This window comes from Narcine bancroftii, chromosome 7, assembly GCF_036971445.1.
Source record: "Narcine bancroftii isolate sNarBan1 chromosome 7, sNarBan1.hap1, whole genome shotgun sequence".
NCBI classification, from domain to species: Eukaryota; Metazoa; Chordata; class Chondrichthyes; order Torpediniformes; family Narcinidae; genus Narcine; species Narcine bancroftii.
In genome coordinates, this window is record NC_091475.1 from 77,808,247 (window position 1) to 77,829,098 (window position 20,852).

General features: G+C 39.5%; 1 protein-coding gene across 4 annotated transcripts in view; it reads right to left on the reverse strand.

Annotated features, from left to right (window-relative positions):
* The window catches only part of LOC138739034 (rho guanine nucleotide exchange factor 7-like), a 233,830-nt gene that overhangs the window by 197,420 nt on the left and 15,558 nt on the right, over positions 1–20,852 (reverse strand). For all 4 annotated transcript variants that reach the window (XM_069890398.1, XM_069890396.1, XM_069890397.1 and 1 more), the window contains exon 2: positions 3,650–3,733. In XM_069890398.1, the coding sequence (XP_069746499.1) occupies positions 3,650–3,733 (84 nt within the window). The remainder of the gene's footprint in view (positions 1–3,649; positions 3,734–20,852) is intronic.

Sequence of the window (20,852 nt, forward strand, 5' to 3'; positions counted from 1 at the left end):
AATCCATCAATCACAGTAATTCCCATGGCTGATTTTTACCCCTTGTCAGAGAATATTTATAAAATTCCTTTTGTAATTTATTGTGGAATTCACTTTCTTACAAGCAGTGAATTCCAGTTCAGGTCTCATGGAAGTATCTTAGCTTGTTACAGCAATTTGTATTGAGACTTTTGGTAGTCTATGAAATGGGGAGAAGTGAAATTGTGCTCTGCTACAGAGGTAGACATGGGCAGTTTTCAATATTCAATGTTCAATATATTGTCATGTGCATAATACAGTGAAAATCTTTCCTTTGCTCACTCAGAGTTGTCATGTTCCAGCACCTTTCAATAGAACATAGAATATAAGCACAGTACAGGGCCTTCGGTTTACGATGTTATGCTGACCTATGTAAACCTACTCCACCACAATCTAATTTTTCCCTTCCTCACACCCACATAAGCATATATTTTTCTTACATCCACATGCCTATTTAAGAGTTTTTTGAATGCCCCTATTGAATCAGCTTCTGCCACCACCTCTGGCAATGCATTCCAGGCACCCACCATTCCAGGAGCCGGCCAATGCATTCCAGGCGCCCGCCGGTGCATGGCAGGCGCCCGCCGGTGCATTCCAGGCATCCACCAATGCATTCCACTCTTTGTGCAAAAATATAGATTATCACAAAATTTAAAAATTGTGGGGATAAAGGGGTTGTCAATGGAATGGGAATGATGGAGGCTGGCAGACTTGAAATGCTGAATGGCATCTCCTGAGGTGAAAGGCTCCCACATTCCTATAGAGTGAAACAAAAAGTTCTGCAGATGCTGTGATTGATACTCAAAAATGCTGGAGAAATTCAGCAGGTATCACAACATCCACAGGAGGCAAAGAAATATAACCAATGTTTTGGGTCTGAGCCCTTCTTCAAGATATGAGCAAAAGTAGGCAGGCGCCTGACTGTAAAGGCAGGGGGGAAGATGGAGGAAGAGATAGGCGAGGATCATAGGCCAACAGCCCATAGGTGGGCCTGGATAGGAGGGCAGGAGAGAAAAGCTCAGAATTGATCCGGATAGGAGGATACCTCTGGAAATGCAGAGCTGGAGTAAAGGAGACAGAGGGATAGGGAAAAGAAAGTGAGAGAGAGAGAGAGAGAGAGAGAGAGAGAGAGAGAGAGAGAGAGAGAGAGAGAGAGAGAGAGAGAGATGGGTGGGGGGGGGGATAGAGGAAAGGAGGTGCAAGGATAGGGAAAGAGTGTAGGGGAGCTAAACAAAAACCAGAGAAGTTGTTAATGCCATCCGGTTGAAGGATGCTCAGATGGTATACAAGGTACTCTTCCTCCAATTTACGGGTGGTCTCAGTTTGGCAGTGCATGAGACAATGGACAGACATGTCAGCATGGGAATAGAGCAGGGAACTGAAATGGGTGGTCACTGGGAAATCCTCACTATTTCGGCAGACAGAGCAAAGGTAATGAAGCAATCTCTCAGTGTGCATCCAGTTGCCCTGGTGAAGAGAAGCCCATAATGAGAGCATTCGATGCACTAGATGACCTCTGCAAATTAAAAAGTTTGGTTCACTTGAAGGACTGTTTAGGACCCTGAATGTTGGTAAGGGAGGAGGTCTGGACACAATTGTTGTATTTCCTACAGTCATAGGGGTAGTTACCAAGGGGGCGAATGGTGGGAAAAGATGAATGGACACGGGAGTCATTGAGGGATGGTCCCTGCAGAAGGCAGCGAGAGGAAGAAGTGGTGAAAATTGCAGTGAATGATTTGTTGGATATGGAGGCTGGTGGGGTAGTAGGTAACAACAAAGGGAGACCTGTTCTGATTGTATCTGTGGGTGGAGGACACCAGGGTAGATGTGTGTGAAATATGTGGGTGAGGGCTGATTTGATGATTGTAAAAGAGAAGCTCCATCTTTTAAAGAAAAAGGACATCTCGGATGATCTCACATGGACGACCTCGTCCTTGGAACAGATGTGAGGGAGACGGAGGAATTATGAGAATGGAAAAGAATCCTTACAGAGAACAGGGTGTGAAGAGGTGTAGTTGATGTAACTGTAGGAATTGTTGGGTTTGTAGAAAATGTGTTGAGAGTTTGTCTCTCAAGATGGAGTCAGAGAGGTCAAGAAAGGGGAGAGTGTTGCTAGAGAAAGACCAAGTGAATTTGAAATGGGGGTGGACATTGGCAGCAAAGTGGATGAAGTTAACAAGCTCAGCAAGGGTGCATGAGGCAGCAGCAATGTAGTCATCAATGTAGTGGAGAATGAATTGAGGAACTTTGCCTGTGCAGGCTTGCGCATGGATTACCTGGGCAACTAAAAAGTAAGCACAGGGGTATGCATGGCTATTCCTTTGATTCCCACATTCCAAGATCACTGACACTCTGCCCCCTCCACATTGTCTCACCTACAGTACAGCACACAATCAGGGTATGCCAAAAATTCTGCCCTGCCCATTCTATTAACCATTTAGTCAACATATTGAGCATAGACAATATCTCAGGGCACCATACTGAGTTGTTAACAAACAAAACCTCAAGCCCATTTTGTGGGATGACCAATATTATTTTTGAAGTGAATCAACAGTTTTGGCGCTCACTCTGGCCCTCTCCATCTCCCAAAGGTTCTTAATTCAACTGCACAGTCACCATCCCATCTTTTCTCTCACATGAACTATTCATTAAATTCCAAGGAAAGATTCAAGTCCTTTCAAATTTTTCTTCCAGAGTTAAACCAGAAATTCTGCAGATTTTGTGGTTGAGTGCAAAATCCATTCCTTACAAAGAGCTCAGGATCTTTTACGCTCTAATGGATGCAGCATGACCTGATGAATTCCTCCAGCATTGTTGTGTATTGCAAGCTTTTCTACCAGCAACCTGCCACACTGAATTTTCAGCACCAAAAGCATTTTTCAAGCATATGAGATTGCAATGCACAAACTTGCTGGAGAAACTCAGCAGGTCATGCAGCTTCCATAAGAAACAAAGGGTATCCAACATTTCAGGCCAGAGTCCTTCATAAGGCATATGTCAAGTTTTCATCTGATACTTGAAAAGCACAAGCATGAAACATCGGTTACCCTTTACTTCTCGTAGATAATGCGTGACCTGCTGAGTTTCTCCAGCTCACTTGTGTATTGCACTAGATCCCAACATTATGGGTAACATGGTTAGCATAGCAGTTAGTGCAACGCTGTTACAGTGACCCAGGTTCAAAACCAGTGCCATCTATAAGGAGTGTGTACGTTCTCCCCTTGTCTGCATGGGTGTTCTGGTTCCGTCCCACCTCCAAAAAGTGCAGGGTTGTAGGTTAATTTGGGTGAAATTGAGTGCCACAGTTTGACATGACTGGAATCACCTTCCACCGTTGTGTAAATAAATTTAAATTTAAACATCCGCCAACTTCCGAGTTAAGTTTACCATCGAGCAATGTGGGTACAAGGAATTCCACACCATCCTAACTCAAAACCCCGTCTAAATTCTCAAACATTTAACACAAGAACAACAAAGTATTTTTACCAATCCCAAATTTTAAATATTACAGCTCACACCACCATTGTGTGATATAACTGAGAATCATCAATAAAAGCTGTTTGCTCGTGACATCCATGTCACAAAATCAAAGTCAAACCTTTCACATGCAGTGTCTGAATCACATATTCACCTCAATTCCAAGTGCCCCACACGCTTTCAAAAATTCTTTGATGTTATTCAGACATTCCACTTCTGTTTTGGGTTCCTGATGAATCTGTGGATTAAAAGCCAAGGATAGAATTAAACTACAAATTGTGAGCTCCTATCATTAACTGAACATCCTCATCCCATGGAACCATTAGTAAATTGCAGTCAGTTAAAAGTTAGAAACATTTGTCTCTATTGGATAACTAATGTATGTTTAAGGACCAATTGTGCAGGGTTCAGGATAGAGAAAAGATAATGAGGTAAAGGAGACATGGTTGACAAGAGAGGTGGGACAGCTAGTCAGGAGGAAGAAGGAAGCATAAGGCTTAGGAAGCAAAAGTATAGAAGGGCTCATGAGAATTATATGGCAGCCAGGAAGGCACTCAAGGACTTAAGAGAGCTAGAAGGGTACATGTGAAAGACCTTGACAAGTAACATCAAAGAAAACCCTAAGGGATTCTACACGTAGGTGCAGGATGACTAGAGTAAGAGATAGGACCGATTAGAGATACAAGGGATGGGATATTCACCTGGAGGCAGAGGAAGTCTTCAATGAACACCTTTGTTCACTAGGGAGAGGGACTTAGTGAATAAGACACTGTTGTAGAACAGGTTGACTTGCACAGCCTCTCTGCACTGCACAGTTGTTTACATATGTGCATTAGGTACAGTTTTTTTGTGCTTCCAATAAGTGATAATTCTGCTTGGCCCGCAGGAAAAAGAATCTTAGGGTTATATATGATGTCATGTATGTACTCTGGCAATAAATCTGAATCTAATGTACTGGAGTATGTCGAGGTGAAGAAAGAGGAAGTGCAGGACCTTCTTAAAAATATTTAGATCGCTATATCCTGTAACTAGATGGGATATACTCAGTTATTACAAGAGAAGGAAGAAATTGCTGGGGCATTGGCAATAATCTTTGCATCCTCCCTGGCCACAGCAGAGGTACCAGAGGACTGCAGAATGGCAAATATGGTCCTCTTGTTAAAGAACAGCAAGAGGGAGAATCCTGGGAATTATAGACCAGTGAATCCTATGGCAGTGGTTGGCAAACTTGGAGAGGATTCTTAGAGAAGCATAGCCTTCTCAAGAATAATGTGCATGACTTTGTAAGGGGCAGGTCGTACCTCATAAGCCTATTTGAATTGTTCAAGGAGGTAACAAAAGAAATTTATGAAGGTATGGCATAATGGTAGTGGATATAGATTTTAGTAATGCTTTTGACAAGATCCTCCATGGTAGGCTCATTCAGAAAGTCATTAGCCATGGGATTCATGGAATCTTGGCTGCTTGGATTTGGGATTGGCTTGCCTGTAGAAACAAAATAAGAACATAAGAAATAGGAGCAGGCGTAGGCCATCCAGCCCATTGAGCCCGTTCCGCCATTCAATGAGGTCACAGCTGATCTGATAGGCTCATCTCCTACCTGCCTCTTCCCAATATCCCTTCCTTGCTATGTAAAAATCTATCCAACCTTGTCTTAAATATATTTATGAGGTAGCTTCCACTAATTCAATGGGCAGCAAATTCCATAGATTCAACAGCCTCTGGGAAAAAGTTCCTCCTCATCTCTGTCCTAAATCTACTAACCTGAATTTGAGATTTTTACCCCTAGTTCTAGTCTCCCCCACCAACGAAAACAACTTGCCTACCTCTCGCTTAGTTATGCCTTTCATCATTTCTATAAGATCGCCTCTCATTCTTCTAAATACCAGTGAGTGCAGTCCCAGACAATTCACTCTCTCCTCATAGGCAAACCCCCTCATCTCTGCAATCAACCTGGTGAACCTCCTCTGCTCTGCCTCCAAAGCTAGTATATTATTTCTCAAGTAAGGAGACCAGAATAGTATGCAGTACTCCAGTTGCAGCCTCACCACCTTTGTACAGTTGCTGCATAACCTCTCTGCTCCTACATTCAATCCCTCTAGCAATGAAGGTCAACATTCCACTTGCCTTTCGATACCTGCAAACCAATCTCTTGCGATACATACACAAGCACTCCCAAGACCTTCTGTATGTCAGCATGCCATTTAAATAATGATCTGATCTTCCAGTTTTTCCCCCAAAGTGGAAAACCTCACATTTACTAACATTGTACTCCATCTGCTGGACCCTTGCCCACTCACTTAACCTATCTCTCTGCAGACTCTCCATATCCTCTGCAGTTTGCATTTCTACTCAATTTAGCATCAGCAAACTTAGACACACTACACTTTGCCCCCACCCCTACCTTCCAGATCACGAATGTATATCTGAACAGTTGCAGGCCCAGCAACCACCCTTGTAGCTCTCCACTCACCGCTAATTGCCAACCAGAAAAACACCCCTGCATTCCAACTTTCTGTTTTCTATTGCTTATCAAATCCTCTATCTATTCACCCCCAACTCTATGCATCCTTATCTTATGTACAGGTAGTCCTCAACTTACGATGGGGCTATGTTCTGCAATCCCATCATAAATTGAAAAATATCATAGATCGAAAAATGCAGCGGGATCAGTGTGGGGACCAACACGGGGCTGTGGGAAGAGAGCAGAGCAGTGGGATCAGTGTGGGACCAATATGGGGCTGTGGGGAGAGAGCGGAGTAGTGGGATCAGTGTGGGACTGACATGGGGTTGTGGGGAAAGAGTGGGACAGTGGGATCAGTGTGGGAACCGACACAGGGCAGTCGGGAGAGAGTGGGGCAGTGAGATCAGTGTGGAGACAAATACAGCAATGTCAGGTGACACTGAACATCATAGTCTAGCCAAAATTCAAAGTACAGTACAGATTCGAACCATTGTAACATTAAAAAAAACAAAAAATCGCAAGTCAGACCATCGTATACCGTATATACTCATGTAATAGTCAAATTTTAGAGGGCGGGTGGGAAGGGGGTCAGCTTTTACATGAGTCACACTTGTGACTGTAGCAAGTACCTACTTCGTTCAAGGAGTCGGGAGCTCAGATGAGCAGACGAGACCAAGGAGAAAGTCTGTGGCCAGGCGTCGGGAGCTCAGATGGACGGGCAGGTGGGGCGAGTGTCTGTAGTCGTGGCATTGGTAGCTCCAGTGGTCAAGCAGGTCTGCAGTCAGAGCATCAGAAGTTCCGATGGAGAGGAGGCTGGGGCGATGAGCTTCGGTTGGGCCGTCAGGAGCTCCGGTGGGCAGGCGGCTTGGGTGAGGGTATACTGTCGAGGTGTCAGGAGCTCCGGTGGGTGGGCAGCTAGGCCAAAGGTCTGCAGTTGAGGCATTTGGAGCTCCAGTGGGTGGGCAACTGGGCCAACGGTCGAGGCGAGGGTTTAGTCAGGGCATTGGGAGCGGGTGATCAGAGGGGTCAATTTTTACACAGGTCATACAGAAAACACACTATTTTTGGGCCAATAAAACGAGTAGTCGACTATTACACAGGATTGACTATTACACAGTATATATAGCAAGTCTCTTATGTGGCGCCTTATCAAACGCCTTCTGGAAATCCAGGTAAACAACGTCTATCCACTCCCCTCTACCTACCATGCTCATTATATCCTCAAAGAACTCAAGTTTGTCAAACAGGACCTGCCTTTGCTGAATCCATGCTGCATCTGCCTGGTGGATCCATTTCGCTCCAGGTGCCTCACTATTTCTTCTTTAATGTTAGCTTCAAGCATGTTCCCAACTACAAATGTTAAACTAACTGGCCGTCATCCATTTTTGCCATCTTCCAGTCTGCCGGGACCTGTCCAGAGAATTTTGGTAAATTATTACCCAATCTTCTACTATAACTTCTGCCATTTCTTTCAGTACCCTGGAATGCATTCCATTAGCACCAGGGGATTTAACTATCTTTAGATCCCCAAGTTTTCTCAGTACCACCTCTTTAGTGATAACTATTACATCCAGGTTCTCACCTCCCATCACATCCATAACATCTGTCTTTGGCATGGTAGATGTCTCCTCCACTGTGAGGATCGACACAAATTAGTCATTCAAATCCTGTCATTTCCTCATTACCCAATATGAATACCCACTTCTCATCCTGCAAGGGACCAATCTTTTGTGCTTTATATAATTGTAAACACTTTTATTGACCATTTTTATATTTTTTGTTAATCATTTTTCATGATCAACCTTCTCTCTTTATTGCTCGCTTCATGTACTTTGTTGCTTTTTAAAATATTCCCAATCTTCTAGTTTCCACTGCTCTTGGTGACTTTGTACGCACGAGCTTTTAATTTGATGCCTTCCTTTATTGCCTTAGTTATCCAAGGCTGGCTGTCCCCTCCTTACTGTCTTTGATTTTAACTGGAATATACTTTTGTTGAGCACCATGAAAAATCTCTTTGAAAGTCTTCCATAGTTCCTCAATTGTTCTTCTACATAGCCTGCAATACCAGTCTACCCTGGCCAACTCCTCCCTCATCCCCTTGTAGTTTCCCTTGTTTAGGCATTACACATTGGTTTTAAACTGAACAATTGTACCCTCAATCATTTTGTGTCCATTCTTTCCAAGAGGATCCCTAACTAAAAGATCACTACTCTTACCTGTCTCAGTGCACAGGACCAGATTCAGGACAGCATGTTTCCTTGTGGGTTCAGTGACATGCTGATGAAGAAAGCCACCATGCCTGCATTCTATGAAGTTCTCTTCAAGACGACCTCAACCAACCTGATTTACCCAGTCGATGTGCATGCTAAAGTCACCCATGATAACTGCTTTCTATTTTTACGTGCCTCCAATATTTTTTGGTTTATTGCCTATGCCACTGTAATATTATTGGGTGGCCTATAGACAACTCCCACCAGTAATATTTACTCTTTACTATTCCTAATCTCTAGCCAGATGAATTCAACATTTTGCTCCTAAGATCTTATATCATCACTCATTATTGCCCTGATCTCATCCTTAATTAAGAGCTCTACCTCACCCCCCTTACCTTCCTCCCCCATTATATTACATTATATCCTTGGATCTTTAATTCCCAAACCTGTCCATCCTGCAATCACGTTTCTGTATTGGTGGCTACATAATGTTGCTTTATATTCATTTGTGCCACAGTTTAACTGACCTTGTTTCGAATACTACGGCCATTCAGATAAAGTGCCCTTGTACTCATTGTGCTTTTAAAATCTGGTAATTTTGCCTCTTCCGGACATGGCTTTTATCCTCTCTACTCTTTTTTAACTTTTGCTTTTACTTGATCCAAACTCTCCATCCCTCCCCAATCTGTGGATCCCACACACTATATAGTTAAAAGCCCTCTCCACAGTCCTAGTTATGTGATTCGCTAGGATCCAGGTCCATACTATTCAGATGGAACCCATATCCTTTGAATTGTTCCTTCCTTTCCCCAATACTGGTGCCAATTTCCCATGAATTGGAACCCACTTCTTCCAACAAGCCACACATTCAACTCTCCAATCTTCTGGACCATACAGAGGATAGTAGTAGTTGGAACGTATTCTGCCTGGAGGTTGGTGACCAGTAGTGTTCCTCAGGGATTTGTTCTGGGATCCCCACTCTTTGTGATTTTATAAATGATTTGGATGAAGAAGTGAAAGCATGGATTAGAAAGTTTGCTTATGACACAAAGATTGGAAGTGTAGTGGAAAGCGAGGGAGGTCATCATAAAGCTTTTGGTACATTGGCCTTCATAAATCAAAGTATTGAGTACAGGAGATAGGATGTTATAGTAAAGTTGTACAAGACATTTGTGAGGCCAAATTTGTGTGGAGTTTTGGTCACCTAAGTACAGAAAAGATGTCATTAAGTTTGAAAAACTGTAGAGAAGATTTACAAATGAACTTGAGGAGCTGAATTACTGGGAAAGGTTAAATAGGTTAAAACTTTATTCCCTGGAACATTAGAGAATGGGGAGATTTGAAAGAGGTATACAAAATTATGAAGGGTATAGATAGAATAAATAGAAGCAGGATTTTCCCGCTAAGGTTAGATGTGACAAGAACGAGAGAACATGGGTTAAGTGTGAAAGGTGAAATGATTAAAGGGAACTTCTTGCAGAGTGGCGAGTGTGGAACAAGCTGCCAGCTCAAGTGGTGAACCTGGCTCAATTTTATCATTTAATAAAAATTTAGATGGATATCTGGATGGGAGGGGTATGGAGGCCTATGGACCAGGTGTGGGTCAATGGGATGCAGAATAATAGTTCAGCATGGACTAGATGGGCCGGGAGGAGTCACGTGATGGAGTAGTGGCCGGACGGTGAACTCCAGCCCTCTCCAGAAAAGTCAGAAAAAACAAAGCAAAACACAAAGGCACAAAAATAAAAATTAAAGTAAAGTGAATATAAAGGTGGAAAGAAGATGGCGACGAAAAAAGAAAAGTCGAAACCAACGGTAAGAAGAGAGGAAGAGAAGACAACGGAAGATGAAGGAAAAGGCCTTACCTGTTCGAAGAGGCCTGCGGTGGAGAGAGAAACCCGCTCCCTCAGGTCGGTAGAAAGTGGACTACAAAAATGGCTCACTGAGCCGAATAAAAGTGCGCAACCGCGCATGTGCGAGGAGTCGCGCATGCGCGATGCGCATGAAAAAAACACACCGACGGGAGGGGTGACCAGCTGGGGAGTCGATCTCCACAGCCGGCAATGACAGCTGCAGAACACCTGCAGCAAGAGGAGAACATAGAAGACAACGAAAACAAGAAAGAAGAGAAGAAAAGGGCAACAAAGAAACAACAGATGGCCAACCCAGAGGAAGAAGAAGAGGAAGAGGAAGAGTACAGTGAAATAGAAGAAGAAGGGAAAGGCAAGATAAAGGATATACTTTCTCTTATTAAAGAATACATGGAGTCATTTAAAGAATGGCAAGTGCAAGAATTTAATGATTTAAGAAGAAGAATAAACAATACAGAAGAGAAAATGAATAAAATAGATATGACCTTATCAGAAATGGGAAAAAGAATGGACAAGGTGCAAGAACGAGAAGCAGCAGTAGAAATGGAGGTAAAGGACTTAAAAAAGAAATTAGAGGAATCTAATAAAAAAGTTAAAGAGACACAAGAACTGTTAGCTCAGAAAATAGATATAATGGAAAATTATAACAGAAGAAATAACATAAAGATAGTGGGCCTTAAGGAAGATGAAGAAGGCAAGAATATGAGAGAGTTTATAAAAGATTGGATCCCTAGGATCCTAGGATGTCCAGAACTACAGCAAGAAATGGAAATAGAAAGGGCACATAGAGCATTGGCCTTTAAACCACAATCACAACAAAAGCCAAGATCTGTTTTAGTAAAATTCCTAAGATATACTACAAGAGAAAAGGTACTGGAGAAAACAATGGAAAAAGTAAGAGAGGACAATAAGCCACTGGAGTACAAAGGGCAAAAAATCTTCATTTATCCAGATATAAGTTTTGAACTCCTGAAGAAGAGAAAGGAGTTCAATACAGCAAAGGCGATTTTATGGAAGAAAGGGTATAAATTTATACTAAAGCATCCAGCGGTATTGAAAATATTTATTCCAGGACAACAAAACAGACTATTCTCGGATCCAGAGGAAGCACGAAAATTTGCAGAACAAATTATAAAATAGACTGAGAGATGAAGACGTGTAACGAGAGTACAAAAGACTGCGAACTAAAAAGACATAAGTTTTGAACTCCTGAAGAAGAGGAAGGAGTTCAAAACATTGAAAACGATCTTATGGAAAAAAACTATTCTCGGATCCAGAGGAAGCAAGGAAATTTGCAGAACAACTACAAAACAAAGAGAGATGAAGACATGTAATAAGAGTAAAAATGACCACGATTTATATGTATGTATGTGTGTATATGTATAATGTGCATACATGAATGTATCCGTATTTAGAGGAAAATATAGATAGTATAGACAAGAATTAATAAGGGAAGGAAAAGGAATAGAGGGAATAAGGAGGGAATTAAAAGAGTGACCTTTGTCACATATGAAAAGTGAAATCTTTTCTGGGGGGGCAGGGTGGGGGGGTGTTACGGTCACTGCAAAATCAGCTGACACTTGCGAGTGAATTCACAAATCCAAATGCAGAGGGGAAGGGGGGATTGGGGCTAAAGAAGTTTTAAATAGGAGAATAAGGAAAATGTTTGATGTTTTAGCAATGTTGTATTATAAAGGATTCAAAACAAGAAAACAGAAATGGATAAGAAGGAAAGGTAATGATGGAGAAATGGAAAGGGAAGATAAACAAAGTATAAAATGGCTACGTTGAACTATATGACTTTAAATATTAATGGAATACATAACCAAATTAAAAGGAAACTGCTAAACTTACTGAAAAAAGAAAAAATTGATATAGCATTTGTGCAAGAAACACATTTAACTGAATTGGAGCATAAGAAATTAAAGAGAGATTGGGTAGGACACGTAACAGCAGCATCGTATCATTCAAAAGCAAGAGGAGTAGCTATATTAATTAGTAAAAATGTGCCATTTAAAATAGAAGAGGAAATAATAGATCCAGCAGGGAGATATGTAATGATAAAATGTCAGATATATTCGGAGTTTTGGAATCTACTCAATGTATATTCACCTAACGAAGAAGATCAAAAGTTTATGCAAGATATTTTTTTGAAGATAGCAGATACGCAAGGGAACATATTAATAGGAGGGGATTTCAACCTGAATTTGGATTCAAATATGGACAAAACTGAGAAAAAAATTAACAGAAAGAACAAAGTAACCAAATTTATAATTAAATCGATGGAAGAAATGCAACTTTTGGATATATGGAGGAAACAACACCCAAAGGAAAAGGAATATTCATATTACTCGGCTAGACATAAAACATACTCAAGAATAGACCTATTTTTGTTATCAGCTCGTATGCAAGATAGGGTAAGAAAAACAGAATATAAAGCTAGAATATTATCGGACCATTCACCCTTAATATTGACAGTAAAGTTAGAGGACATCCCTCCAAGAATGTATAGATGGAGATTAAACCCCATGTTACGTAAAAGGCAGGATTTTAGAGAATTTATTGAAAAACAAATTAAAATGTATTTTGAAATAAATACGGAATCAGTGGAGAATAAGTTTATACTATGGGATGCAATGAAAGCATTCATTAGAGGGCAAATAATAAGTTATGTAACCAAGATGAAGAAGGACTATAATCAGGAAACAGAGCAGTTGGAAAGGGAAATAATAAACATAGAAAAAAAATTAGCAATAAAGGAAGATACAACCAAAAGAAGAGAATTGGCTGATAAAAAAATAAAATATGAAACATTACAAACATATAAGGTGGAGAAGAATATAATGAAGACAAAACAGAAATATTATGAACTAGGGGAAAAAACACACAAAATCCTAGCATGGCAGCTTAAGACAGAGCAAACTAAGAAAATGGTATTGGCAACAAGGAAAAAAGACAAACAAATTACATATAATCCAAAAGAAATTAAGGAAAACTTCAGAGAATTCTATGAACAATTATACCGAACCGAAAACGAAGGGAAAGAAGGGAAAATAGATGAATTTTTGACTAAAATTGAACTACCAAAACTACAAATAGAGGAACAAAATAAATTAACAGAACCATTTGGAACAGTAGAAATACAAGAGATAATAAAAAATTTACCAAATAATAAGACACCAGGAGAGGATGGACTCCCAATAGAATTCTACAAAACATTTAAAGACCTAATAATACCGCCCCTCCTGGATGTAATCAACCAAATTGATGAGACACAAAACTTACCAGATTCATGTAAAACAGCAATAATTACAGTGATACTAAAACAAGGGAAAGATCCACTCTCACCAGCGTCATATAGACCAATATCTTTGCTAAACACAGATTATAAGATAATAGCTAAACTATTAGCGAACAGATTAGCAGAACAGGTACCGAAAATGGTAAATTTAGACCAAACTGGATTTATCAAAAAAAGACGCACAACAGACAATATTTGTAAATTTATTAACTTAATTCATGCAGTAGAAGGAAATAAAGCACCGGCAGTAGCAGTTGCTTTAGACGCAGAGAAGGCCTTCGACAGAGTAGAATGGAATTACTTGTTCAAAGTATTGCAAAAATTCAGTTTACCGGAGAAGTATATTAATTGGATTAAAGCATTATATAAGGGACCGTTAGCGAAAGTGACAGTAAATGGACATGTATCAAAGCAATTTAACTTAAGCAGGTCAACGCGGCAGGGATGCCCACTATCACCATTATTGTTTGCGCTAGCTATAGAACCACTAGCAGAATCGATAAGAAGAGATAATAATATAAAAGGAATAAAAATAAAAGACAGGGAATATAAAATCAGTCTGTTTGCGGATGATGTGATAGTGTACTTAACAGAACCAGAACTATCAATAAAAGAACTATATAGGAAATTGAAGGAATATGGAGAAGTGTCGGGATACAAGATAAACGTAAATAAAAGTGAAGCAATGCCTATGAATAACGCGGATTTCTCAAAATTTAAGGAGGAATCCCCATTCAGATGGCAAACGCAGGCAATAAGATACCTAGGTGTGCAAATAAACAAAAATCTAGGCCAATTATATAAACTCAATTACAATCCACTAATGAAAAAATTACAGGACGATTTAGAGCATTGGAAAGAGCTACCACTAACACTGATAGGAAGGATAAACTGTATTAAAATGAACATTTTTCCAAGGATACTATACTTATTTCAGGCATTGCCAATACAACTGACAGAAAAATTCTTCAAAGAGTTAAAGAAAATAATAAGGAGATTTTTATGGAGAGGGGGGAAACCGAGGATAGCACTAGACAAATTAACAGAATGGTATAAACAAGGAGGCTTACAATTGCCAAACTTCAAAAATTATTATAGAGCCGCACAATTAAGGTACCTATCAGATTTTTATCAAACAAGGGAAAAACCAGACTGGACGAGACTAGAATTAGATAAAATAGGGGAAAAGATACCTGAACACATATTATATAAATGGGACGAAAAATTGGTACAACATAGAACTTCTCCAGTATTACACCATCTCCTCAATATATGGAAGAAGATTCATGTAGAAAGAAATAAAATAAATTACCAAATACCAAAACTAATATTGACGCAAAATAAGCTACTCCCTTTTACAATAGACAACCTTGCCTTTAGAAAATGGGAAAAAAAAGGGATTAAAAGAATAGAAAATTGTTTTTCAGGAAGTAGATTCTTATCCTTTGAACAAATGAAAGATAAGTACAATATAACGGGAGATACAGCGCTGGCATATTACCAACTGAGATCCTACTTGAAAGATAAATTAGGAAGCAACTTGAGTTTACCAGAGGGAAGTAACCTTGAATATGTGATTACAGATACAATGTTAATCAAAAGATTTATAAAAAATATGTATATTAAACTGCAAGAAAAGGAAAATGAGGAAACAAATGGTAAAACTAAACAAAAATGGGAACAAGATTTAAATATAAAGATAAAAAAGGAAACATGGGAGAAGTTATGCTCTGGAACGATGAGAAATACAATAAATACGAGGCTGCGTATGATACAATATAATTGGTTACACAGACTATACATTACACCGCAAAAGTTAAATAAATGGGACCCAACAGTATCTGATAGATGTTTTCGATGTAAAAAAGAAAGGGGAACAACAATTCATGCAATCTGGACATGTGAGAGAGTAGAAAAATTTTGGGATGATCTCAATCAGATATTAAATAAAATAACAGAAAACAATATACCAAAGAATCCAGAGATCTTTCTCCTAAGTAACATAAAAAATAAAGAATTTGGAATTGACTTGGAGGATGCACAAAAAAGATTTGTTAAGATAGCCCTAGCTGTAGCAAAAAAATGTATTATGTCAACCTGGAAATTGGAAGATAATTTGAAAATACAACATTGGTATATAGAAATGAATAAATGTATTCCATTAGAAAAAATAACATATAGTTTAAGAAATAATATTGAAATATTCGAACAAGTATGGGAGCCTTACATTAAATACAATAGCGAAAACCTACCGGGAACAAACATTACCTAAGTTGATGGAAGGAGAAGAGAAGAAAAGAATGGACTCAGTAGAATTTCTGGTGTATTTTTGTTGAATGACAACATTGTCTAACTGAATTAATGCAACCTAGATTGTATAACTAAAATGGATGAGAGGGGGGGGGGGGATGGGGGGGTGGCTTGGGAGGAGGGAGGGGGGAGGGAGAAAAAGTCACTGTAAATGTGTGGAAAAGAAAAAGTGTATATCATGGCTATTGTGATTTATGGTGTGAAAAATAAAAAATTTAAAAAAAAAAAAAAAAAAAAAAGAACTCAAGTTTGTCAAACAGGACCTGCCTTTGCTGAATCCATGCTGCATCTGCCTGGTGGATCCATTTCGCTCCAGGTGCCTCACTATTTCTTCTTTAATGTTAGCTTCAAGCATGTTCCCAACTACAAATGTTAAACTAACTGGCCGTCATCCATTTTTGCCATCTTCCAGTCTGCCGGGACCTGTCCAGAGAATTTTGGTAAATTATTACCCAATCTTCTACTATAACTTCTGCCATTTCTTTCAGTACCCTGGAATGCATTCCATTAGCACCAGGGGATTTAACTATCTTTAGATCCCCAAGTTTTCTCAGTACCACCTCTTTAGTGATAACTATTACATCCAGGTTCTCACCTCCCATCACATCCATAACATCTGTCTTTGGCATGGTAGATGTCTCCTCCACTGTGAGGATCGACACAAATTAGTCATTCAAATCCTGTCATTTCCTCATTACCCAATATGAATACCCACTTCTCATCCTGCAAGGGACCAATCTTTTGTGCTTTATATAATTGTAAACACTTTTATTGACCATTTTTATATTTTTTGTTAATCATTTTTCATGATCAACCTTCTCTCTTTATTGCTCGCTTCATGTACTTTGTTGCTTTTTAAAATATTCCCAATCTTCTAGTTTCCACTGCTCTTGGTGACTTTGTACGCACGAGCTTTTAATTTGATGCCTTCCTTTATTGCCTTAGTTATCCAAGGCTGGCTGTCCCCTCCTTACTGTCTTTGATTTTAACTGGAATATACTTTTGTTGAGCACCATGAAAAATCTCTTTGAAAGTCTTCCATAGTTCCTCAATTGTTCTTCTACATAGCCTGCAATACCAGTCTACCCTGGCCAACTCCTCCCTCATCCCCTTGTAGTTTCCCTTGTTTAGGCATTACACATTGGTTTTAAACTGAACAATTGTACCCTCAATCATTTTGTGTCCATTCTTTCCAAGAGGATCCCTAACTAAAAGATCACTACTCTTACCTGTCTCAGTGCACAGGACCAGATTCAGGACAGCATGTTTCCTTGTGGGTTCAGTGACATGCTGATGAAGAAAGCCACCATGCCTGCATTCTATGAAGTTCTCTTCAAGACGACCTCAACCAACCTGATTTACCCAGTCGATGTGCATGCTAAAGTCACCCATGATAACTGCTTTCTATTTTTACGTGCCTCCAATATTTTTTGGTTTATTGCCTATGCCACTGTAATATTATTGGGTGGCCTATAGACAACTCCCACCAGTAATATTTACTCTTTACTATTCCTAATCTCTAGCCAGATGAATTCAACATTTTGCTCCTAAGATCTTATATCATCACTCATTATTGCCCTGATCTCATCCTTAATTAAGAGCTCTACCTCACCCCCCTTACCTTCCTCCCCCATTATATTACATTATATCCTTGGATCTTTAATTCCCAAACCTGTCCATCCTGCAATCACGTTTCTGTATTGGTGGCTACATAATGTTGCTTTATATTCATTTGTGCCACAGTTTAACTGACCTTGTTTCGAATACTACGGCCATTCAGATAAAGTGCCCTTGTACTCATTGTGCTTTTAAAATCTGGTAATTTTGCCTCTTCCGGACATGGCTTTTATCCTCTCTACTCTTTTTTAACTTTTGCTTTTACTTGATCCAAACTCTCCATCCCTCCCCAATCTGTGGATCCCACACACTATATAGTTAAAAGCCCTCTCCACAGTCCTAGTTATGTGATTCGCTAGGATCCAGGTCCATACTATTCAGATGGAACCCATATCCTTTGAATTGTTCCTTCCTTTCCCCAATACTGGTGCCAATTTCCCATGAATTGGAACCCACTTCTTCCAACAAGCCACACATTCAACTCTCCAATCTTCTGGACCATACAGAGGATAGTAGTAGTTGGAACGTATTCTGCCTGGAGGTTGGTGACCAGTAGTGTTCCTCAGGGATTTGTTCTGGGATCCCCACTCTTTGTGATTTTATAAATGATTTGGATGAAGAAGTGAAAGCATGGATTAGAAAGTTTGCTTATGACACAAAGATTGGAAGTGTAGTGGAAAGCGAGGGAGGTCATCATAAAGCTTTTGGTACATTGGCCTTCATAAATCAAAGTATTGAGTACAGGAGATAGGATGTTATAGTAAAGTTGTACAAGACATTTGTGAGGCCAAATTTGTGTGGAGTTTTGGTCACCTAAGTACAGAAAAGATGTCATTAAGTTTGAAAAACTGTAGAGAAGATTTACAAATGAACTTGAGGAGCTGAATTACTGGGAAAGGTTAAATAGGTTAAAACTTTATTCCCTGGAACATTAGAGAATGGGGAGATTTGAAAGAGGTATACAAAATTATGAAGGGTATAGATAGAATAAATAGAAGCAGGATTTTCCCGCTAAGGTTAGATGTGACAAGAACGAGAGAACATGGGTTAAGTGTGAAAGGTGAAATGATTAAAGGGAACTTCTTGCAGAGTGGCGAGTGTGGAACAAGCTGCCAGCTCAAGTGGTGAACCTGGCTCAATTTTATCATTTAATAAAAATTTAGATGGATATCTGGATGGGAGGGGTATGGAGGCCTATGGACCAGGTGTGGGTCAATGGGATGCAGAATAATAGTTCAGCATGGACTAGATGGGCCGGGAGGAGTCACGTGATGGAGTAGTGGCCGGACGGTGAACTCCAGCCCTCTCCAGAAAAGTCAGAAAAAACAAAGCAAAACACAAAGGCACAAAAATAAAAATTAAAGTAAAGTGAATATAAAGGTGGAAAGAAGATGGCGACGAAAAAAGAAAAGTCGAAACCAACGGTAAGAAGAGAGGAAGAGAAGACAACGGAAGATGAAGGAAAAGGCCTTACCTGTTCGAAGAGGCCTGCGGTGGAGAGAGAAACCCGCTCCCTCAGGTCGGTAGAAAGTGGACTACAAAAATGGCTCACTGAGCCGAATAAAAGTGCGCAACCGCGCATGTGCGAGGAGTCGCGCATGCGCGATGCGCATGAAAAAAACACACCGACGGGAGGGGTGACCAGCTGGGGAGTCGATCTCCACAGCCGGCAATGACAGCTGCAGAACACCTGCAGCAAGAGGAGAACATAGAAGACAACGAAAACAAGAAAGAAGAGAAGAAAAGGGCAACAAAGAAACAACAGATGGCCAACCCAGAGGAAGAAGAAGAGGAAGAGGAAGAGTACAGTGAAATAGAAGAAGAAGGGAAAGGCAAGATAAAGGATATACTTTCTCTTATTAAAGAATACATGGAGTCATTTAAAGAATGGCAAGTGCAAGAATTTAATGATTTAAGAAGAAGAATAAACAATACAGAAGAGAAAATGAATAAAATAGATATGACCTTATCAGAAATGGGAAAAAGAATGGACAAGGTGCAAGAACGAGAAGCAGCAGTAGAAATGGAGGTAAAGGACTTAAAAAAGAAATTAGAGGAATCTAATAAAAAAGTTAAAGAGACACAAGAACTGTTAGCTCAGAAAATAGATATAATGGAAAATTATAACAGAAGAAATAACATAAAGATAGTGGGCCTTAAGGAAGATGAAGAAGGCAAGAATATGAGAGAGTTTATAAAAGATTGGATCCCTAGGATCCTAGGATGTCCAGAACTACAGCAAGAAATGGAAATAGAAAGGGCACATAGAGCATTGGCCTTTAAACCACAATCACAACAAAAGCCAAGATCTGTTTTAGTAAAATTCCTAAGATATACTACAAGAGAAAAGGTACTGGAGAAAACAATGGAAAAAGTAAGAGAGGACAATAAGCCACTGGAGTACAAAGGGCAAAAAATCTTCATTTATCCAGATATAAGTTTTGAACTCCTGAAGAAGAGAAAGGAGTTCAATACAGCAAAGGCGATTTTATGGAAGAAAGGGTATAAATTTATACTAAAGCATCCAGCGGTATTGAAAATATTTATTCCAGGACAACAAAACAGACTATTCTCGGATCCAGAGGAAGCACGAAAATTTGCAGAACAAATTATAAAATAGACTGAGAGATGAAGACGTGTAACGAGAGTACAAAAGACTGCGAACTAAAAAGACATAAGTTTTGAACTCCTGAAGAAGAGGAAGGAGTTCAAAACATTGAAAACGATCTTATGGAAAAAAACTATTCTCGGATCCAGAGGAAGCAAGGAAATTTGCAGAACAACTACAAAACAAAGAGAGATGAAGACATGTAATAAGAGTAAAAATGACCACGATTTATATGTATGTATGTGTGTATATGTATAATGTGCATACATGAATGTATCCGTATTTAGAGGAAAATATAGATAGTATAGACAAGAATTAATAAGGGAAGGAAAAGGAATAGAGGGAATAAGGAGGGAATTAAAAGAGTGACCTTTGTCACATATGAAAAGTGAAATCTTTTCTGGGGGGGCAGGGTGGGGGGGTGTTACGGTCACTGCAAAATCAGCTGACACTTGCGAGTGAATTCACAAATCCAAATGCAGAGGGGAAGGGGGGATTGGGGCTAAAGAAGTTTTAAATAGGAGAATAAGGAAAATGTTTGATGTTTTAGCAATGTTGTATTATAAAGGATTCAAAACAAGAAAACAGAAATGGATAAGAAGGAAAGGTAATGATGGAGAAATGGAAAGGGAAGATAAACAAAGTATAAAATGGCTACGTTGAACTATATGACTTTAAATATTAATGGAATACATAACCAAATTAAAAGGAAACTGCTAAACTTACTGAAAAAAGAAAAAATTGATATAGCATTTGTGCAAGAAACACATTTAACTGAATTGGAGCATAAGAAATTAAAGAGAGATTGGGTAGGACACGTAACAGCAGCATCGTATCATTCAAAAGCAAGAGGAGTAGCTATATTAATTAGTAAAAATGTGCCATTTAAAATAGAAGAGGAAATAATAGATCCAGCAGGGAGATATGTAATGATAAAATGTCAGATATATTCGGAGTTTTGGAATCTACTCAA